Source organism: Abramis brama, assembly GCF_963993115.1.
Source record: "Abramis brama genome assembly, chromosome: 3".
Lineage (NCBI taxonomy): Eukaryota > Metazoa > Chordata > Actinopteri > Cypriniformes > Leuciscidae > Abramis > Abramis brama.
In genome coordinates this window covers 20,265,689-20,290,080 of record NC_139965.1, presented here as the reverse complement: position 1 = coordinate 20,290,080, position 24,392 = coordinate 20,265,689, and the positions used below count along the sequence as shown (strand labels likewise).

The 24,392-nt window shown below is 36.8% G+C and overlaps 1 protein-coding gene across 1 annotated transcript in view; it reads left to right on the top strand.

Annotated features, from left to right (window-relative positions):
* The window catches only part of pcsk6 (proprotein convertase subtilisin/kexin type 6), a 78,925-nt gene that overhangs the window by 53,613 nt on the left and 920 nt on the right, over positions 1-24,392 (top strand). Inside the window, exons 13-20 of the mRNA XM_084108562.1 lie at positions 5,961-6,097; positions 7,354-7,536; positions 9,110-9,212; positions 9,639-9,835; positions 13,933-14,020; positions 17,207-17,310; positions 20,061-20,190; positions 23,152-23,264. Of these exons, the coding sequence (XP_083964688.1) occupies positions 5,961-6,097; positions 7,354-7,536; positions 9,110-9,212; positions 9,639-9,835; positions 13,933-14,020; positions 17,207-17,310; positions 20,061-20,190; positions 23,152-23,264 (1,055 nt within the window). The remainder of the gene's footprint in view (positions 1-5,960; positions 6,098-7,353; positions 7,537-9,109; positions 9,213-9,638; positions 9,836-13,932; positions 14,021-17,206; positions 17,311-20,060; positions 20,191-23,151; positions 23,265-24,392) is intronic.

Genomic DNA, 24,392 nt, shown 5'->3' with positions numbered 1-24,392 from the left:
CTCTCTCTCTCTCTCTCTCTCTCTCTCTCTCTCTCTCTCTCTCTCTCTCTCTCTCTCTCTCTCTCTCTCTCTCTCTCTCTCTCTCTCTCTCTCTCTCTCTCTCTCTCTATGTCCAACATCAAGCCATCTTTATGCCAGTCTATCACTGGGAAACGCTCAGCATTAAGCTTTGCGTGTTATTCTCATAGAAAAGTATTATTAAAAAATATTAGTTATTCTGAGTCCATCTGCTTGCCTGCGAGTTTGGTCTTTTACATCACTGTAGTCCATTAAGCTACGTTAAGCGTTGTATATGTCCAGCAGGGGAATCCTGAAGTATTGAGGGAAACCCTAATAGCCTGCATGCAGCACATCGCCACAATATAAAGTTAAGGCAACTAAACAACCAAGAGAAATATGTCAACCTCAAAAATGTAACATTGGATCTGTATATCCGCATCGGGGAATAACATTATAATCTCGTTCACGGTAGAGAAAGATGCATGTAGGCTACACAGGAAAAGTAACCGTGAAGGCACTGAATTTAACATAAAACAGCCGTCATAATAATCACAAATACACTTACATTGCTGTAAATGAGTTTTATGAATGAATGACTTGCTCTAATTTTGCTGGTCTTTGTCAACAACACACGCTTTTGCACCACCTGCTGGTGAGGTTGACTTACAGCAGATGGAGAGTATGCTCGGCAATCTACTGCTTTTCCTGCAATCCTGGACGTCAATGTTGAATTTACTGTCGAATTTGAACCACTGAATTTGTGGAAGCGAATTTGCAAAGCGAAATAAAATGGACCGAAAATTGCCTGTTGAATATTATAGGTTGTATTTTTAAACAGTTTGAATATTTTGGAAGTGAAATATGAAAGGTGAATATGGATTATTGAATTTTTAATAATGAAAAGGTGTTTGAAATGTTTTTAATTGAAATATTCACAGCTTAAATATTCAACCATGTTGAATTTCAGCCCATAAAAATGCAAGCCCTAAAAATACAATGCATTAAAATGCAAGCATGGTTGATGCAATGCCTATTTTTTTCAAGTAGTGCAATTCAACAGGCTTTTTATTTCAAAAACATTTGACATTATTTTACTTCCATACCATTTGCCTGGAAGGCCTATGCTCTTTTGTGTGCAATTTATCTGCAATACCTCTTTAACTTTATTGCCTTTTGTTTTACTTCTTTGGGAATAAGACCTTTGTACCTTTTACAAAGACATTTAGTAAGGTAGACATTTCAAATGATACCAAACATGTGTAATACTGTATAATAATTATTCACATTAAACGATTCTTGGGTGAATTTTGGTGATCTCAGCATGAGAGAGAAGGAATGGGGGAAGAGGGAAAGAAATGTAGATTAGGATGATTCTGAGGTGAGACTTGCGTCTCGAATGGTGCACAAGAGTGAGTTCAAATGTTAATTTCCTTTGTTCTCTTCTTCCAGTTTCTCCAGTCTTACAAGGGAAATAGTTAATGGTCTATGAATCATATACATTTTCATGCAAGGGAAAAGGGAAATAAATATAAAAATATATATAAATTCTTTCATCATTTACCTAATGTTGTTCCAATTCTATATGATTTCTCTATATGAAATGTGACAAGATATTTTGAGATATTTCTGTTTTTTTCTCCATAAAAGTCAATGGGATCCAGTGTTGTTTGGTTCCAAACCAAACAACATTTCTTCAAAATATCTGTGCTCCGCAGAAGAAAGTAAGTCATACAGGTTTGGAACAACATGAGGGTGAATAAATGATGACAGAATTTATATTTTTGGGTGGAGTATCCCTGTAATGTCAACCACAGACCACAGACTCTGACTTGTCCCTCAGTTGGTAAAGACAAACTGGAAAATGTATTTACAGTAATACACCTAAGATGTAACATAATCTGTCTGACCTGAGCAAAGTTTATAGCACTACGTCGCACCAGCTGCTCCGAGCTCACACAAACAGAGCCAAAGCATCCATCTGCTCAATCACCATGATGCAGTGATGTGACGTCGACTCATGCTTCACAGGTGCAAACACAAATCAGGCTCATGGACTCGTTCCCAGTCAACCCTGCTGCACAGCGCCAGCATGTGATTGTGATTTTGTTTTAGATGACGAGGAGCACATTTGTTTTTGATCTTTTTGCACACTAATTAATTGACTGAAGTAAAGGATATTTCTTCAGAGGCTGAGGTTTAAATTGATCAAACATGCTCAGTTTAACTGTTTTTTTGTTTTCCTTTTTGTGTTTTTTTTTTTTTATTGCGTTAACCACAAACATTAATGTGATACTGAAAGCCAGTTAATTGGATTGGATACCTCAAAAAAAAAAAAAAGCTAATAAAGGTAACATGATGTTAGGCTAATTTGGATATCCATTCTGATAGGACAGTGTGTGCATCAGAAAACCATTCATAAAGCGGTTCTGCTTCTCAATTCTTGCCAAAACTACTGCAAAATGTTAAATTCATTAAAGTTTATTTAAAAACTACTAACACTTTACACTAAGGTTCCATCTTTTGTTAATTTAACTAGCGTGATTTTTTTTTCCCCCAAACCGGTTAAGTGCAAACCACGCCCCTTAACCGAAAACCACGCCCCACAGCGATGACTCGCGTCTATGGCTCGATTTCATTGGTCAACTCTATCAAAGCGCTGATTGGCCTCACATCGCTGAAACCCAAAATACAAAAGAGAAGTGTGTATCCAAAATTAAAAGTTACACAGAATGTACAACTTATATATTAAAAACATTTTTATTATACACATATATAATATATATAATTTATTTTATTAAACCAAAAAAGAGCTTAACAATGAGAAAAGTGTGTATGCATGTATGTGTATATATATATATATATATATATATATATATATATATATATAAAAACACTGTTATTCATTATTAAGTGTTGTATTTAATGGAAACGTATTCAGGTTATTTTTTATAACTCCAATTGTGTTCGGCTGAAAGATGACAGTCAGATACATCTAGGATTGAATTATGGGATAATTTTCATTTTTGGTTGAACTGTTCCTTTATCCTTTATCCCTTTATATAGTTTCTGTGCATACAGGGTTGGTTGGAGTTTGAGGTCTCTAGAGTAGATGAGCTAGGGGAAGACTGGTCCAGCTGATGTATGTCTACTGTTCATTACATATATACAAAATTAATATAAATATTGCAATAGAATTTCTGTTCATTATGTCACCATTGGAAACAAGAAAAAAAAAAGAATAAATTGAAAAACAAAACAGCACCAACCCTCCCTTTATAATGACCATCATCTTGAGCAATGAAATTGTACTGACCATCAGTATTGCAGGTTTCTTGTCTTGGAGGCATGTCTATGAAAAGTGTATACTAATGTCAAACTGCTGACTAGCTGTTTTGTTTAGAATTAAGCATGTATAATGAAGGTTCTATGTCCCACTTGTCTTAAGCTTTCTTACCTGGTGCTAATGTGCTTGGCTTGGGCATATTTTGCCTTAAAGGGTTCAGGAAGTCAAGAGAAACTGAGGCTGTGAAGAAGATGAACCGGACATTGTCTTTAAATACCTTCTTTAGATATTCAAACACATGTGTCAGCCCATGTGTGACAAGTGATTCTGCAAAGAAATAATTACCTTTTGTTATTTTCAGCAGCTCAGCCTTCATTTCAGCTGTTGTGGGGAGAAAGTTGATGGAGGTGATGTTGTAATTTTGCACCACTGCTGCCTGGTGTTTGCATGGTGCCCCACTATGGCCAACTGGACATGTGCATAGTTCCAACTCCATGTCCACGGTATAGGTGTCTCCTGATGTGGTATAGGTGTCTCCAACCTAACAGTGACATGAAGACATGACATACAGACATATTTACAAAAAGATCTGACAATTTTATAATGATTCATATTTTAAAATGATTCTTCACCTGAGAAATATCAGACCCTTTAATGTTACTTTCTGTAGCAAGGAATCTTGACCGCTGGAATGCCTCCCAATGGCCAAGTGCAACGTCTGTCACATGTGCCTCATAGTACATCTCTAGTCGGGTGATGAAAAGGTTGAATAATTGAGGGAGGTTGAATGCTTTTGTTCTTTGGAGTATTTTGTCTTTCAAAACACGCGTTGCAGCCTCCACATAGTTCTTTGTTTGGTTGCCAGAACTTGCCACGTGTTGGCAAGTCTCTCCTATAGCTGAGAGCCCAACTCTCACGTCGATTGTAAAGAACCCGTAGATAGGTCAGGAACTTCTTGTATCTGTAGCGAGTTAAGACAAATAATAAATTCAAAACAATAAAAACAGGCGTCTGGAGGGTGAACATATCAGGTACCTCTACCTGTCTACTATTTTCTCTACCTGTTGGTCAAAGGGTTGTCCAGGGCTTGCTGGTACATCAATTCAACTGTACTCATCTCCCTGGCATAAAGCATGTATTTTACTATGCTGAACAGTGTCTGCCTGTCCTTCATCTCAATGTTGTGTTCTTTGTTCCACAACCACCTCCACACAGCTTGCAGAAGATGAAATATGCAGAGCAGCTGTGTGGCTTCAGGAAAGACCTGGGCTATAGTTCCCTTTTCTGCCTTTGAGTCATCTGTAAGAAACAAACAAGGGCCTACCTCACCTCGCCCTCCAAAGGCATCCTTTGTCAGTAAGGACTTCAGCAGCTCCAGTCCCTCACTAATTGTCCTCTCATCCTCTGACTGGCTTATCACTATCCCAAGAGGAAGACCACCAGCACAAGTGTGTGTGAGAAGCAGAAACACCCTGCAGTTCTCCCGGTCCATGTTACCAGATGAATCCATAAAACACATTTCTCCACTATTGGAAAGGCTGTGTGTTCGTTTCATTAATGGGGAACAAATGGCTACTAGTGGTGTTCTTGCTGAGGACATTTTAAGCTTAGCACAGCTGTCATCACATGCTGCATTGTAGGATTCTACCTGCCTCTCCAAAGCTGATAGCATTCCCTCCCCACTTTGCTCTCTGCTTATTCACCTTCTGATACAGTCTGCACATTAAATTGATTGTTTTACTACATAAGTCTGTCAAAAATACTGATTTGAAGACCAAGTACATTTTCACATACCTGTAATTTATAAAATAAGTCAAGTCAGGTCACCTTTATTTATATAGCGCTTTTTACAATACAGATTGTATCAAAGCAGCTTCACAGTGATAACATGAAAATAATACAACAAAGTTTGTTTCAATAAGTTAAAATTATAGAATTTATATTATAAACCTACAAATACATATATTAATAAAATTATGCTGAAAACAACCAGGCATACTGTATCTTACCGTTTGTCAGCATCGGATCCATTTAGCTGATGTCTTAACTTTTCACCTCAGATGTGACTGATAGAGTTGACCGATGAAATGAGCAATAGACGCGAGTCATCGCTGGAGGGCGTGGTTTTCGGTTAAGGGGCGTGGTTTGCGCTTAACTGGTTTGGGGGGAAAAATCACGCATTTAACTAACATGAACTAACAATGGAAAAATACTTCTAAAGCATTTATAAGTTTTATCAGTCTTATTAAATCTTGTTAATTTCAACATTTACTAACACATTAAAATAAAAAATTAGCTAATATGCACAGTTGTATTTTTATATAGTATTGTAAAGTGTTACCAATACATTTAAATTTATTTTAATAAATTTAAACAATTAAAATGTATTACAATTGAATACATTTAAATTATACAATTAAAATTTAATGTATGCATCTGCATATTAGTAAGAAATTGATTTAAACAACAGTTAATTTAATAACTATAGATCGTTGCATTTATTTAGTATACATTTTCGAGGATGTTCAGACTTCCTCCTCTGAAGGATCAAAACTGGAAATGATGTGCAGTTACCAGTGATGCAGAAATGAGAGATGACTTTCCTTATTTTCCTTATCCTCTTTTGCTCTCCTCTTCTTTCTAAAACATTCACCACTCTGTTTCTTCTGCCTTCTAGATTGTTTGATAGCTCCAACGAGGGCTTCAGGAACTGGGAGTTCATGACGGTGCATTGCTGGGGGGAAAGAGCGGAGGGCACGTGGACCCTGGAGATAACCGACTCGCCCTCTCAGCTGCGTAACCCAGAGGTGTTGGGTAAGGAATGAATGGAGGAATAAAGTTCAGACTGAATGTGCTTCCAGTGCAGACAACCAGTGTGGTGCAATGCCAATCATATCTAGTCTAGACATAGTGTAATCCTAAAACATGTAATGTTGCCGTTTGAGCATACACAACATCTGCAAAGTTATGCAACGTTCAAAGTTCAAAGCAAAGGGAGATATTTGCTTTTAAAGAAATCGTTTTTTAAGGACTACAACAAACAGCTGGTAGGGACTACACAACATTCCTCCCGGGTTAGTGACATCACTAACCCTAAAATTTACATAAACCCCGCCCCCGTGAACATGCAGTCCATGTTGAGAAGAGGAAGAGTTGTTTAGTAGAGCACATTTGTGAGTCTGCTCAAGCTGTCGCATCCGTCTTTTCACATGCAATAGAGTACGTAACACAAATGCAATATCATGTCACACTGTAGGCATCTTACAACAGTTCCCACACGAGCAATTTATAGATTATCATGACAGAATATGCTAATCAATGACTTGAAGATAATTAACTCCACATCAGCAACAAATTCATCAACTAACCATTCAGAAACGTCCTGTTGCATTCTACATGTCACTTCTTCTTGAGTATCTCCATCATTGTCAGACTCCAGTTTAAACATAAAAGGCAGAACAGTTTCTGACATTTTAGTACTTGTCTGCGTGAGGTAATCGGAGCTCCTAACACACAAACAAGAGCTTTATAAGCTCCGCCCTCTGTGCCGAGAGCAGCAGCTTATTTGCATTTTAAAGGGACACACTGAAACAACACGTTTTTACTGACCCTCAAAAAGGGACAACTTTAACATGCTGTAAAAAATAATCTGTGGGGTATTTTGAGCTAAAACTTCACATACACACCCTGGAGACAACAGAGACTTATTTTACATATTGTAAAAGGGGGCATTAATACCACCCCTTTAAAACCTTAGTAAACTACTTAGCTGTTTCAATGGGCAGCTGATTTCTTAGGCAGCATCCTAATGAAATTGTAAACTCATAAGCTGTACCAGACTTGTGTCCATGATTTTTTTTTTGTGTGTGTGCGCTTATTTGGAATTGTTTGCATTCTTGTGCTTGCATCAAGTATGTTTCTGATTTAAATGAATGCCATTTTTTACTTTCTTTGAAACCTGCTACAGATTAAACTTGTTTTTTCCTCTGTTTCTCGTCAGGATTGATGTGATTCATTGTAATGCGTAACAGACTTCTTTTTTTCGTTTCTTGCTCTTTCTTCTCTCTCAGGTAAGCTGAAAGAGTGGACACTAATCCTTCACGGCTCGTCTGAACACCCCTACCATACCCAGGGTTCCCACAACTCTCGTTCCAGGATGCTGGAAATTCCTACAGCAGGCAAGGAGCTGAAAACCCCAGATTCTGTGCCAGGAGCTCCTGAGCATGAAGAGGAGGAAGAGGAGGAATATAATGGTACTCTCAGTAATACCTAGACAATTTAAAAAGTTTGGGGTTGGTAAGATTTTTCTATTTGTAATCTATTTCTATTTGCTCGCCAAGGCTGCATTTATTTGATCAAAAATACAGTAAAAATAGTGAAATAACAAGCTGAATTTTTATTTGCATCATTACTCCAGTGTTTAGTGTCACATAATCCTTCAGAAATCATTCTAATTATTGATGTCTGGTTCGTGAACGAATCGTTCACCAAACCAGTTCACCAAATCAGACAGAATCGTTCTAAACCGTTCGCCTCTTGAGTCAGCACTGATCCACAAGTTACTAAAGTTTCTCACTTTCGGATGTGTCTGACTCGAAATAAATCAATATCCCGGATTATACGTTACTCCAGTTACTCTAACTGTACATTGAACTAAGACATGCTGTGCTGAGAGAACTGATGAGCTCGAGCTGCTGATACTGAGCATGCATGTACAAACAAACAGTACACACACTGCTACAGCGCTTCTCGAGTCAAGAGGTGTGTTTGACTTGAAGCGGCCGAGTACCGCGAGAGAGATTAGAGAGCAGACGGCTCTGTATGCTTTCGAATTGCTCTCATGTACTTTGATGTCATACACCAATCGGTCTGAGCAGGACCTCTTCAAGTCGATGCTGTGCTGATACTGTGACATAAATGAGGGGGCGAATTGGGGGAAATGTACGTTTATTTAATAACAAATATATGTACTGAAATATGCACAGTAACTGGCTATATTAAACAACATATTTATTAAAACATGCAACAACTGTTCAGTCAAAACATGTAAATGAATTTTACTATTGACTATTGTGTATGCAGGTTATATATTAAGTTTTTATGAGCTGGATCATGGTTTCTGTAAAAAGCTGATGAAGACTAGTTTATTCACTTAAAACATCCACGTTTGCACATCAGTGCCTGTATTGGGTGCTTTAGTTGCAAAACTTAAATGTAAGAAACTTGATGATGATGATTATTATAATTTTTTACTGAAGATATGATTACAAATTACTTCGTTTGAATGTGTTTGAGTGTATTTTCATCTGTCGGTATGATATAATTGACGTTATTACGTCAATGTGTGATTGACGTCATTCCTGGGGATGTAAAAGAACTGGTGAACCAGTTTATTAAAACAAACTGTCCGAAAGAACCAGTTCGGAAAAAAAACAGACTTCGCATCACTAATTCTAATATGCTGATTTGCTGCTCTGGAAACATTTCTTACTATTATCAATGTTGAAAGCAGTTGTGCTACATGTCTGTGGAAACAGTGATACATTTTTTCAAGATGAAAAATTTGATGAATAGAAAGTTCAAAAGAACATAATTTATTTGAAATAGAAATCTGTTCTAACATTATAAATATCTTTACTGTCACTTTTGATCAATTTAATGCATCCATGTTAAATTAAAGTCTTAATTCATTCAAAAAACTTACTGATCACAAACTTAATGTATATATAATGGACTGAAAAGAAGTTGAATGTTAATAATAAAAACAAAAACTAGTAATAACAAATATAAGTTACATGAAATATATTTGTTTGTCATTAATTTCAGGTCCGTGTCATCATGAATGTGGAGATCAGGGCTGCGATGGGCCGGACGCTGATCATTGCCTCAACTGCATTCACTTTAGTCTGGGCAGCCTCAAAACTGGCAGGTAAAGCTGTCGTCTAGAATGAGGACAATTATATTTAAACTGTTTTTAGTGTTATAGATAGTTGTGGGCAGAATGTCCAAATGTCCAAAGTCATGGTCCAAATGTCCAAAGTCAGGCAAAAATGTCCAAAGTCAATGGTCCAAATGTCATGGTCCAAATGTCCAAAGTCAATACTAATTTTAATGGTCCAAAGTCATGGTCCAAATGTCCAAAGTCAATACTAATTTTAAATACTCACAAGTGTTTCCCACTTAAAATATCATGGTACTATAGCATAATGGTACTTTATAAATGCACTTAAGCAAAATAGTCAACTATATATTGAGAATATACAGTATATTAGTTTAGAATTTTATTTTTGCTTTCCCCATTTTCAAATAGATTTATTCTTCCCTCATTTTTCTTCATCTCTTGTCCTCCTCATAGGACATGTGTAAGTCATTGTCCACTGGGCTACTTTGAGGACGAAGAGGCCCGTAGATGTCGTCGCTGTAACAGAGGCTGTGAGAAATGTGTCGGTCGTGGACCGAATGAGTGCAGATCTTGCCGTAGGGGTCTTTATTTCTACTCAAAGGAGAGCGCCTGTGTGGAAACCTGTCCCACTGGTTGTTTCAATGAGGAGGGTGAGTACAACAAAGATGGGACTCCCCATAGTTGCATTGCATTTATGTGTTTATTGAGCTGAACTTTCTGAATTACCATATGTGTCCAATAAATTAGGTGTAGGATTTACTTCGAAACCATTTTCATTCAGATTTTGCTAGTAAATTTCACAACGAATTACAAAGAAATGATAAAACATTGAATTAAATGTGAAATTAAGTAGAAAGACTGAAATCGAATGTCAGTGGTCTGTCAAATTAAGAAAATGCCTGTAACGGTGTAGAAATAACCTTTTTAAAAAAAATGTAAAAAAAATTTATTAAGGAGAAATATTTACATTTTTGCATTTTTATTTTTTTACATTTAGGGTCATTTGAGGTCATGAGGTCATTTTCCATTTTTTTCCATTTATTGATTTAGCAGGTGCTGTTAAACTAAAGCGACTTACAAATAAAAACATCATAAGCTTTATCAGAGAAGAGCCAACAATACATACTAAAGGTTAGACAGAGACCTGGAGAGGCCTATAACCCACGGTCTCTCTCACACACTTGGAGTCATTTGGTGGAGGATTGGTGATGATCTGGTGGTTCTTCAGTAAGGCTAGAATCGTGCAGATACATCTTTGAGAATGATGCATAACTCAAGCCAAGTACAAGATTATTCTGAAGGAAAAGTTGGATATATAATATACACTCACCAGCAACTTTATTTGGTACACTTTGCTAGTACCGGGTTGGACCCCCTTTTGCCTTCAGAACTTCCTGAATTCTTCGTGGTATAAATTTAACAAGGTGCTGGGAACATATCACCCACACCATTACACCACCACCAGCCTGAACCGTTGATACAAGGAAGAATGGATTCATGCTTTCATGTTGTTTACACCAAATTCTCAACCTACCATCTAAATGTCTCAGCAGAAATCAAGACTCATCAGACCAGGCAATGTTTTTCCAATCTTCTATTATCCAATTTTGGTGAGCCTGTGTGAATTGCCGCTTCAGTTCCCTGTTTAGCTGACAGGAGTGTTCCCCGGTATGATCTTCTGCTGCTGTAGTCCATCTGCTTCGAGGCTCAATGTGTTGTGCGCTCAGAGATGCTCTTCTGCAGATCTCGGTTGTAATGAGTGTTTTCTTAAGTTACTTTTGCCTTTCAGCTTGAGCCATTTAAAAAGAATCATTATATATTTAATTCATACAGTGAAGACTAAGCCGTGTTTTATTTTTACTTTTAATTTTCCAATTTCTGTTGTTAAATAAACCTTATGTAGGCCTGCCTGAAACCCTAAACCATCTGGTTTACACTGACGTTAAAATAACACTTACTTTTTATGGAGCTAATGCTACAGTAAAACACAGCTGTTCACTTTCAGAAGTTGTGGGTATGATTTCTTCTCACAAAAAAATGTGAAACATGTATGTGGGTTATATCAGTTGCAGTTTTTAAACATAATTTGAATTTATTTTACACACTTAAAGCATTATCGTATCGAATATCTCATTATATAATGAGTTATCGCAATCGTATTTTTCTTCAATATTGTGCATCCCTAATATATATATAAATATATATAATTAGAGAACATCTGGAACATGCTAATGATGCCTTAAAGAAATAGTTCACCTAAACATAAAAATAATGATGTTAAAACTATGAGCAGATTTTACAGGTTTGGAACGACATGGGTGAATAAATAGTGTCAGAATTTTTATTTATTATCATCTTCCTTTAAAATGCTGCCTATATAATCACAGAACTGAGCATGTTTGCATCAGTCAGCACTGAAGCGTGGTGGCCCATGGGCACAGAGCAAAAGAATAGCGTTGTTTGCGTCTTTCTGACTAATTTTGCATTTGCATGTGGGATGTTCTGGGTTTATTGTCCCTTGTTGTTTCCATCTTGTTGATAACAGATGCTGGGATGGAGATGTGCTCTAGTTATCTCCACAAATCAGCTTGTTGATTAAACGTCTTTCACAGTCTGCCTGTGATGTGTACGAGGATGATAAAAGCCAGCAAAGACTTGGTTTATCACTGTTTGTGCAAGCTGTCCTCAGCTGTTGAACACATGCCGAGCCGTGCGTGTGAAACAGATGTTGATGATGGGATATGTGTTTAGTGGCAACTTGAATGGATGACATTTGCACATACCCAAGTATGAATTGCATCCAGATGCATCTAGATATTTCACTCACTGGTAATCAGTGAAAATTAAAAGCAATATAAAAACTATGAATTTGCCACTGTCTTTCAGACTACTTTGGGAATTGAATGCTAGTACTCTAGCACTAGTGTACCTCAAAAATCATGGGGGACCAGTGGTGACATCATGCTCAAGTATTTTGGATATAAAATTTTAATTTTTATCTTAGATACTTTTCTCTTTTCCTTGTGCTAAACTATCTTCCGTTCACCATTCTAGATTTCTAGAATCGAAATTCTAAACCCTGTGGGCAAGATTTTTTAAATAAAAACTAATTCAACAATAAAAACTACAATGGTATATTAATGATACTAAAATAATGCTGGTATGCAATTTGCAACAATATGCATTTAAAAGTTATATATATATATTTAAAATTGTTGTCAAATTATTGTCAAATTTTGTGTAAAAGCATCTTAACTTTGTCAGTCTAATCAAATGATGAATAAAGAAAGATATTGCTTGTAATTCATGCATCACTATTGTAATGTGAGCTGAGAGCATTGCATTGTGGGAAACCGTACCCTGTGCAATCTGGTATGCTGCACATTTTAACACAAATATGGTAGGGTGACTCTCACAAATATAGGACACATATCAAATGAGAAATGTTATTGTGCACACACTAAACATTTTCGTAAAGAATGAACCGTGAAGACTGCAGCAATATTGTGGGTATAAAGGGTATGCGTTGACGTCACTTTCTCGCCGGGACGCCCCCTCAGGAGGACTGAGCGGCAAAACATCCTGCAGCATGACTGGATTTAATTGGGGAAACTGTGAAAACGGGAGTAAAACAAACAATTATCTGCTTAAATGAAAGGCAGTTGAACTCGACTGTTCCTTACAACTTAAAATAACCAGTTGTCTGTGGACATTGATGTGGCCAGGAATCGATTTCTTGACATTATATGCAATTGATTTCGAATTCAAGGAAATACATAAAGCAAAACCTGTGAACACTTTACGCCAGAACACTATAAATACAATATAGGTCTAAATCCAGATGATAACTTCTATCAATGGTATATCGTCCTATCGCCCAGCCCTAAAACTTATTAAAGCACCGAGGCATTATAGACATAACATTATGACTTTATGTAAAGCTGTTTGTAAGTGCTGACTTGATGCTTGATTGAACTTCAAGATGGGATAAAAGTGACAAGGACATCAATTGATTTTCTAGTTGTATTTATATACACTTTTAAAGTCATGTGGATAACTATAAAAATACTAGTAATACTAATAATAGTTCTGCGGTGTAAATTGAATCTATTTAAGAACTCCTTTGTGTGTATATATCTATTTATCTATCTAAATTTGCTTTGTAAGGAAAACTGGGTTTGACTTACATTATCCAGCAGAACCTGATTTCCCCAATTGCAGCATGTTCCTGGATCAACCCCTTTGTAGAACGCAAGGCTCATCATAATTGATTTTTTTTTTTTTTTATAAACTGACAAAAACTTTACAGTTACAAAGAATATAAGATGGTGAATAATTAATTGACAAGTTTTCAATACAATATATAACCTAGGGTATAATTTTACCCCCAAATCCAACATATCTGACACAAAATAATAACAGCAAATCCACATTTCACTGCCTGGATTCCAGTTGTTTCTGCGAATTGCAGGAATCTACTTGTTTCTCTTTTCTGTAGCCTTCTTATTTGTTATTGTACAGTCTATTTGTACAGTCAGTCTCACAGCTCTATCCCATTTTAGATGTGTTTTTCACAGCATTAAAGCTGAACATCAACACTGCCACTCAGTCTTTTTGCCACTCAGTTGGTGCAACCGCAGTGATTCTTTCTGCCTACTGTGATGTCATGCCTCTATAGTATGAGTAGTACGCTAGTATGTCTGTCTTTGATTGTCTATGTGATCTTCCTGTCACTTTTCCTTTCCAGGCCAGAGACGTTGCCTGAAGTGTCATGAGAACTGTTTGAAATGCTTGAGAGATGCAGACAGATGCACTTCCTGTAAGGATGGCTTCAGGTAATACAAATAAAAATCATGTTCACTGCAAAAAAAAATATCATTATCTTAATTAACATTTGCACAAAACAACCTGATTAGAAAGAAATGCTTAACTTCATGTCCAGTGTTGAACTGCTGCTATCAGATTGTGGTCATTTAGAATGCGTCCAAAGAACATTTGATCGTTGCTGTATTTGGTGCTGGATTGTTGCTTGAAGGAATAGTTCACTTAAATATGAAAATTGTTTCAAACCTGTATGAATTTCTCTCTTCTGCTGAACACAAAAGAAGATATTTTGAAGAATGTCGGTAACCAAACAGTTGATGGACCCCATTGACTTCCATAGTATTTTCTTTTCCTACTATGGAAGTCAATGGGGTCCATCAACTGTCTGATTACCGACATTGTTCAAAATATCTTCCTTTGTGTTCAGCAGAAGAATTAATTCATACAGGTTTGAAACAACTTGAGGGTGAGTAAATGATGACAGAATTTTAATTTTTAAGTGAACTATTCCTTTAATTGCAGTCTAAATAAAAGCAAATGTTTGCAACTATTGAAGGTACACTGTGTAAATACCTCTGCCAATGATCTGACTTATCCTCATAAGCGAAGAATTTCTTATCTTTATTTACATTAGACGGGTAAGTCCAAGGAGGCTTCCATGTCGTTCCGCCATTTTGAAAAACTATAATAGCAGAGAGGGACAAAAAGCACTAGCATACCTCAACACGTTTCCACAACATGTTTTCATTCAGAGCCAGCATCACGTGACTGAAACCAGCTGAAACGGACAAGGAGATCAGTGAGAGGCGCCTGTCACTGTCCCGGCAAATTTGAAAGGCTGCACTGCACGGTACTTCATAATGCAGGATCATACTTATGCCGAGCTACAGGAGAAGGAATCCTCATTGCCAAAAAATCTACCTCTTCCTCTCCCTACCATTGAATCACCTGATGATGATATCTAACAATGCACGTACATCGAAAAATAAACGAATAAAGAATGTATCACTACTAATTAGCATAGTTTATGCTTTTTACAGTCTGTGATTCATACTGTAACATCCGTTTGTTCGTTGTGTGTCAAGTTGCAGTTTGTTTGAAATAACGAACCTCATCACCCGAAAGAAAACTCGATGAAGTGCTATTGGAAGACATGTTGTCATAGCTTCTTGGTACATAACGGCTACCGTAGTTGCAACACGCATTTGAAAAAGCGAGGCGCTCGAGAGCACTATTCGTTTGAATGCAAAATACAATTTCACCGTTAGATGGGAGAAACTCCTACACAGTGTACCTTTAAGCATTTAAAAGTCTCTTGTAACCTATAAACTTTCACTCGCAGAACTGTGACCCCTCTTTGCACAATATATATTGAGTTTTGAATTCTCATGACATACTGGTGCAGATGAAATAAGAAGTGAGGCTTTGGGGTTTTGTGTCGGTTTAGGACATCTAGAATGCATCTGGTCATCTTTATGTATGCTGTCTTTACTGTGGTTTAGTCGAGCCGTACTGAGACAGACCGGGCTTTAGTTCTTGAAAGGCAGTCTGGTCTTGTGAAGGGTAAAACGCTGCATGCTTTATGCCGTGACCTCTCTACAGCATTTAATCTGTCAGGGTTATATATCTTGATGTGCTGTGTTTTGAAGTGCGGATAGAGACCGAATGCCTGGAGTCTTTTAGATTCGCATTCTCTGCGTCATACTTGCTCGAATGATCATTGAAACGGTTCTCTTCCCCTGTCATTTTCAACCACTGACCCACAGTTCCCTAGCAAAACAGTTCTTTGAGCCAAGACTCAGCGTGAAGAAGGTTGTTGAGTTGTTTTCTCAGCCACACATCAAGCCTTGTCTTGGATTCAGATTAACTGGTATCTCTGATTTGTTTGAAAATATAATTTACTTTGACATCAGTTTTAGTCTGTGCCATATTTAGAGCACTAAAAGCTTACACGTTTGGAGCTAGAGCTGTCACAATTATACATTTTATCTGGAGATTAATTAATTGTTAAACAAAGCAATTAACAATTGAATTGACTATTTTTGTGCTTGCTGGATATAGTGTGAAATAATGTATTATTTTCTTTAAGGTTAGTAAAATAATACACGTTAAAGTGACAAGAATTAAAATAAAGTATTAAAATCCTTTATTTATTTTTAAAATATATAATAGAAAGTCCACTCTGTAATAATAACTTGGATTAATTGAATAATGTTAATTGTTAAACAATACAAGTAAGGGATAATGTACATCCAGCCGGTTGTTATTGCAGAATAAACCCTGACAGGGTGATCAGGATCTTGCATTAGCCTGAAGGGGTTTTATTCTGCGATAACAACCCGCTTATTAAATGGCTACTTGCCACATAAGTAAATAATTAGACATGACATTGATCTGATTCGAAATATTGTATTAGCTCTTTAAACACAAAGCTTCCACGAAGCAAAACCATTCTTAGCAAGCGTAAAGAGCAGACTTCAGTGACAGTTACCCGGATGAGCCTGTGTTATCAGCTTTTACCAGTTGTTATCGGGGGATAACATACCGCTGGATGGCGCAACTGATCAATCAGAATCAAGTATTTCACAGAGCCGTGTGACAATAGCAGTTAACAAATTAATGGTCTATTTTTGTGCATGTTGGTTACTGTGTGAACTTGGAAATAATGTTGTATTTTTTAAGGGTTAGTAAAATAATGGACATGGTAAAGTGACAAATATACTATTTTTTTTATTTATTAAAAAACGTTATTATTTATTTCTATAATATATCAATGTCATAATATAATAATAATAATAATAATTATGGTAAACAATATTTTTGTGCATGTTGGCTACAGTGTCAACTTGGAAATAGTTCATTATATACACAAGTATACTATTCTAAATATTAAAATATTTCATTATTTATTTCTATAATATAATGGATAGTCCACTGGTATAAAAATAATAATAATAATTAATTAATATTATTAGCTATACAATTTTACAAAATTACATTTATATTTTTGTTTTTCTCTTGGTGTGAATAGTCTTAAGTTGCGTAAACAAGTGTTGATATGTAAATGTGGCCATCACATGTTAATGTTCTGATATAACTGTTTTGCTTTCCATGATGTGACCACTTTAAAACTGTGAAAACATTGCAATAAATTGTAATATGAGTTTAACCTTTCTCTTCTTTTTTCCTGATTAAAGTCTGGCAGGAATGACCTGCGTTCCGGAGTGTGCCAATGGAACTTATTTTAACTTGGAGGAAATGAAGTGCAGCCCTTGCCACATCTCCTGCTCCACATGCACAGGTCATTTTTTTATTCCATTCTATTCTATTCTATTCCAATTAGATGTACTTGCTGTAAATATCACAGCCACAAGTAATTTTTAATCAATTATATTCAGAACAAACGCATAATTTTATACAACAAACAATTAACAAACATTCCTAGTAGTATCCTAACGGTTAATACAGATTAATTGATAATCGGCCAATTTTCTGCTTTTTTCTTCTCTGGTCTTCAAGGTCCACCATCCCGAATAGTTCATCTCCAACCCTGAACAAAAACACACCAGAACAAACTAATTAAGATCTTCAGGATTATTCGAAAATTACAAACGGGTAAACTGCCACAGAGGGCCTTGAGGGCCAGAGTTTAGAAACCTTGATTTACATCAATATATGATTGTGAGTCTCATTCAGAATAATTGAGTTCACTCATAGGACATATGCATATGCAGAGCCGACTCAAATATAACCAGGGTATCCGCGGTGCGGGGCATTAAAAGTCATTAAATGGATTTTTTTTTAAATTAAGGCCTTAAATAGCATTAAAAAGCATAACATTTTAATCCTACAGGCATTAAAATTTATAGATATAGTTTTGAAGAGAATTTTTTGCTATCAATTTATTTGAATATAGTCTTCATAATTAATCATTTTTATTTTCTGTCGTAAAATATGTACGTTAGTGTGATAAACACACGGAACCAGTTTGGTAATTGCTTCCCGGTCGGAGCAAAATTGCTGTGATGCGGAGGTGACGCAGGCATTTTGTACAGCAGAAATAACAGGAGTAAAACTAGACCAGAAAAATGGGAAAGTGCAAATCCAGCAGAAGTGGCTGGAAGACAGTTTAACGCATTAAAACATTTAACGTAATTAACCAAGCATTCGTTATGCAAATGCTTTGAACCTGAACTTGGCTTGAATGAACAGTAACACACACAATTATGCCAAAATGTCCGTTTTGTCGAGTATCCTCATAACATAAGATCAGTCTTGAGTTAAATAAAGTCTTAAATGAACGTGGAGAGTTGTGAGAGAATGAGGCGCGTGTGAGATTTGCATCTGTCAGCAGCGGCAGATCTTAAAGGGACAGCAGCCAATAATTCTCTCTGTCATTACTGTTAATTAAAGAACCAAGGGAACAGAGAAAATTACTCACTGCTCTTGACTAAATAAATTTTGTAGTTTTAATAAGGATTAGTCTATATTTAATCAAGAATTTTCGCTGTGCAGACTGTTTGATAACTTCTGTCTTTATGTTGTTTCTACATTATAATTTGGATTATAAAATAATATAAACTAGATATAAACCTACAAAAATGTGTTTTTAATTGCAATTAATCACAGATTTTTTTTTTTTGATTAATTGAGTTAATTTTTTTAATCGATTGACAGCACAAATATATATGTGTGTGTGTGTGGTTAGTCATGGATCATATATGGCATTAAAATTGTAAAAAATTGCATTAAATTGAATTTGAAGATACCTGCAGAAATCCTGATAACTCGTAGAATATGAAATGAACTGAATGCAGATGAGATCAGATGTCTTGCCTAACTTGCTTACCACAGGAGCAGAATCAATTCGCATTAAGAAACGCAAGAGTAAAGAGTTTGTCTTGTTTTCAGGACAGCAGGAGTGAAAGAGCTCCTGCCAGTCCTGTATCACTATTGCTGCTCAGCCATAGAACTTAATTAACTTAGTTCATTATACCAGCCCACCAGAGACGACTGATAAGCCGTGAGTTGTTTGCTTTCCAAGTTCGCTGAAATGTGGAGAGCTGATGTTGTAGACACAGTGTGGCGGAGGGAAGTAAATTGACAGATTAACCCGAATGTGTGTGTGTTAGTGTGTGTGTGTGTGTGTGTGTGTGTTTCTACCTCATTTAGCATAGTAATGGACTCTATTCCCAAACCCCATATTGAGCTGCCTAGGTAGGCAGCATTTTAAGACATAAAGTAACATGACATGCATTTGTGGAGACGTCAATCCCTCAATGCACTGCAACATATTCCATCTGAGCAGGAGACTTGTTTACTTCATTCAGTAGTTTCAATATTGAAATCAACTGAGTGTGCATGCAGTCGTGCTTCATATGTAGGGCGTTCAGTAAGATTTTTTTTATGGAAAGAAGTCTCTTATGCTGCATTTATTTGATCAAAATAAAAACAGTAATATTATGAAATATTACAATTTAAAATAATCAATTATCATGAATTAATTATTGTTAAAAACAGTTGTGCTGCTTCTTATTTTTTTTATTTGAAATAGAAATCTTTTGTAACATTATAAATGCCTTTACTGTCATTAAACCTTTTTGATCAGTTTAATGCATCCTTGAAGAATTAATGTATACATTTCTTTCAAATAAAATAAAATCTTACTGACCCCAAACTTTTATATGATAGCATACGTGCTTTTGATGATCATATGCAAGCATCTTTGAAAGAGATCACATTGTTGACCTACAGAAGAAAGTCTCTTGTAGTCTTGCTTTAATTTTAGAGATGAGCTGATCAGCTGGTATTTGGCCTTTGTTGACTGATCTTGATGTGCAGCGAATCATCTGCCATCTTCAGCTGAACCCGTTACATTGTGTCAGGCCACTGATGTTGTACTGATTAATGATAACATTGTTAACATCAGCCTCTGTCACCAGCCCTCCCAAATACGCCTCAAGCAAAGACCCCAATGAAACACAAATATAAATAACGGAAAACCGATTCCAGACCACCAGCGTTGAGCTAATAGTGTGTCTGTGTTTGCAGGCCCGGGACTGGAGGAGTGCATTCAGTGTGCGCCTGACTTCTTACAGCAGGAGTGGCGGTGCGTTCGGACATGTGCTCCTGGATACTACAGGAGCGAGGCAGCGGGATTCTCACAGAGGATGTGCCGCAAGTGAGTCATGCACACGTCTCTAATGACAACTGTACTATTGAAAGTTGTGCATTCAGATCGAAACCAAAGCCGCCTTTCCACTGCACATGACATTCGGACACCACTGCTGGAATTCGCCCCTTAGTGGCAGGCGTAATGAACTTTCATTATGATCGTACGAGGCAACAAGTCTTGGCGTATCTAGCCTAGTATTTCCATGCAGTTGTATTATTCTGCATTTTACAGTAACATTAATATTTGTTAACACAGTGGTTGACAAACTTACAATGAAGTAAAGGAGTGTAACAGCAACAGCCTTTATCCTCCAAACATTCACCGTGGTGGAATGAATAAATTAATGCAAACAATAAACATCTATGCATTTAGGACAAATGGAGATTGTTTCTGATAAAGTTTAACGAAGTATTAAAAGGTCCCATTATGCTTTTTTTTTTTACCATGAAAAAGGTCTGCAGTTACAAAGCACAAATTCACTTCAAAGTGAGTTATTCTCTATGTAAGCACTGTTTCTGAACGCCCTGAAACGCCAGTTTTCTTCCGGGAACGTACATGTCACAATATTCGTCATTTAAATAATTCCCGCCTAAGGCATACGCAGAATAAAGGGGCGTGGCCTGGTTGAGTTGCGTTAATAGTGTGTTGAAACTCACGGTTATGGTAATTTCTTAAACACGCTTGAAGCTGTTGACTAATCACAACAGACTGGTCCAGCCGACCAATCAGAGCACATTGTGCTTTTCAGAAGGAGGGGCTTCATAGAGACCCGAGCTAAACAGAGCGTTACTGACAGACTGGGAAAAGAGGTGCTGCAAAAATGTCAAATACGAGAAACATTATGTTTTTTGAACATACAAGCACGAAAACCTATTCTAGTAGACCCAAAAAATGAAATCAAGCCTTTGAAAAGGGCATAATATGCCCCTTTTAATAATTCTCACCTCGCGCACACTGATTTAATTGGAAATACAGATGCCATGACAACACCTTTATACCATATAGGTAGAGGAATTTGCCACAAAAAAAAGGTTGTATGTGACCGACGGTTCAGTAAAGCTTGACAGACAATATAGTGGATGGCAACAAGGCTTCTCAGTGCGGCGATTTGATTGGCTACTTAGAATGTCACTCGCTATTTGGGTTCTTGGGTTATGAATATGCATTTTTATACATTTTTTTATAAGTGACAACTGGAGCACACCTTTATGATGCTTTAAAATGCAAATGCATTTCATTAAGATATTTATGATTAAAGATGTTTAATATTTAAAGGTTACATTAAAGTTATTAAAATGTAGAGTTTTTTTTTTTTTTTTTTTTTATACCTGCTTTATTTTTTATCTCCATATCAGTGATCAATAAGCTATCTGTTTTGCAGATAAAATCAGAGAGAACCAGCACAGATCTTTCATGTATGGCTGAGATTTACAACTCCATCACAGCATTTTAGATTCCTGTAATGTGCAGCATAAGGGAGGCGGGAGAGGATAGCCGCCTCTGCACTGCACAATTTATAAATCAACAGTCTTTTGCTTTATGAACGCTGTCTAAAGCAAATAGAGGCTTTTATGAAGGTCATGGATGGTGATTGCAGTAGAGACAGGTTCTTCTCTGAGTATGGTTGATGTTCACTGGAGGCAAATAGATCAGACAGCCGTAAAGCAGAAGTAAAGTACGGCCCTGAGGTAACCAATCTACAGTGAAAGACATCCTGTATGAACTCATATACCAGCAAATGACAAAGTACATATAGTAAATACTGTATAAGTGCCCAGAGGTCACATACGAAGAGCCAAGGACGTTTTTACAGCTGTTCTTCAACACTTCAACTGTTATGAATGGCCTTGGAGCTGTTGTCATTTTTTACGCCAATCAGAGCTTGTATATTTTATAATGATAATTTATCCACCTTCAAATCACAATGGGCCTCGGCCTTATAAAAGTTGTTTATTGTGTTATAACTGGTTTTGAGAGTGGCACACATGCTTTACTTGAAGATTTGTCATTGGAAAGAGTGGAAGAACTTGTTTTGTATGTACACGCTCGTTATTCATTTTGTGTGAAAACTTTAGAATGATTTCTGAAGGATCATGTGACACTGAAGACTGGAGTAATGATGCTGAAAATTAAATTTTTTAAAATAAAACAGCTATTTTAAATTGTAATCATTGACTTATTAAAAAAATAATAATAATTGATTAAGGGAACAGTTAACCCACAAATGAAAATGCAGTCATTTGTTCACTCATTTCGTTTCAAATGTGTATGAAAGAAATTCATATATTTTTGGAATGACATGATGGTGAGTAGCTAAAATGCTGACAGAATTTTCATTTTTGGGTGAACTTTCCTTTAATATGCATATAAACTTAAGTTAATAATGCCATAAAAACAGATGTTTGTCAGATATCTAGCAGCAGCAGCATCAGTCTGACTCTCAGTTGCAGTTGCCCGGTGTGAATGAGGTGTCCACTTAATGAGCGTTAATTCTCATTCACAGTGAACGCTCTGAGCTGTCAGAAGCACATCAGAGTACGAGTACGTGACCTCTTTCAATTTGGAAAGTAATGACCTGGACTAGTGGATGTAGAGCACGGAGGTGTTTATATGGGGCGGTTGAATTAACAAGCTCTGAGCTCAAGTTTATGGGGCTGAACTTAGTTTAATGTTCCTCTTCCAAGATCCAATATCACAGTTTGACTCATATTAACTAAAGTAACTAATATTAAAAGATACTAAAACACCACTTTATGATTCAAGGCATTCGCTCTTTTTACGGTTGTCATTCTCTGGCATTGATGCATCAGACCTGGTTGGCCGCATACCTTCATACATATTCATGTGATGATGCTCCTGTTCTGGTCGTCTGGCTTCCCTCGTGTTTTCAGGAAATCTGTCATTTTCATTTATCTTTTTAGACATGAAAAGAGGAAACTCATGTGAAGTTTTTCTGTCCATCTTCAGGTGTGAGGAGAACTGTTTGAGTTGTCAGGGTCCTGGAACGAGCTGCACGCAATGCAAGGACGGATACAGCCTCATCAGTCGGATGTGCATCGTGAACGCCACCTGTAACAACGGTACGCTCGCTGTTAATGTTTGTGGTACTCCGGTTTTCTTCACATGTAGACACAGGCCCCATCAGCAGAGAAAAGATAATTTTGTAAAATACAAATAGGCTTTACATATCTTTCTTAGAAATGGGTTAAATAATGTTTTTCATGCTTGTTCAGTGAACCATAAACAATATGTGCACATGTGCTTGTGGAACAGTCCTTAAGACACTAACAGTTTACAGGCAGGAGACAATTAAGGTCATAGTTACAATCACTTGGGACACTTAAGAGATCTTTCTACTGATTCTAAATAACACCAGAAGAAAGATGGCCAGGGTCCCTGATCACCTGTGTGAACATGCCATAGTCCTGCTGCAGAGAGGAATGAGGACTGCAGATGTGGCTGGAGCAATAAACTGCAATGTCTGTATTGTAGGATGCTTAAGACGGTTCTACAGGGAAACAGGTGACAGCTGATCGTCCTTGCAGTGCCTAACCATGTGTAACCATGTCCCCCCATTTTTGAGAACTTGAAAGTGCCTTGGTGAAAGAGTGGAGTAAAATCTCACAGCAAGAACTGGTTAATCAGTCGCAGTCCATGAGAATGAGATGCAGTCCCCCGGTATTGGCAACATGGCCATTGGTGACATGAGCTCAATGTTAACAGCCCTTGCAGAGGAAAGCAAATTCTTAAACATGATGGCTTGAGAATTAAAGAATTTATTCAAAAATCAGGGGTGGCTTTTAATGTTCTTTAAATGTAAAGACATTGAACAATAAAGTGTTCTCTAAAGGGGAGAAAAACATGTTTATGCATTATACATAATTATAGTGTCTTCTCAAACACAGTTTGTTGCACAACTATAAAAGCTGACAGTTAGAGAGCAAAGAAAAGATGGACATAATCGGTAGAAAGATTTCAGAAGAGAGTGACGTACGGAGAAAAGATAAAAGGGAAGAGGGTCATGTGTAAATTGAAAGGCTGGATAAAACAGGGATTTGTTGTAAACGGCGGTTGTGTGAGTCGAGGCATAGCTTTGGCAGGGCAGCAACAATGCTTTCACCAGGAGCTGCTGCCTCTCATTCCTCTGGAACATTTTTTTCTGTCCAAACTTACATAACATGACCATCAGCTCACCCTGAGAGGAGAAA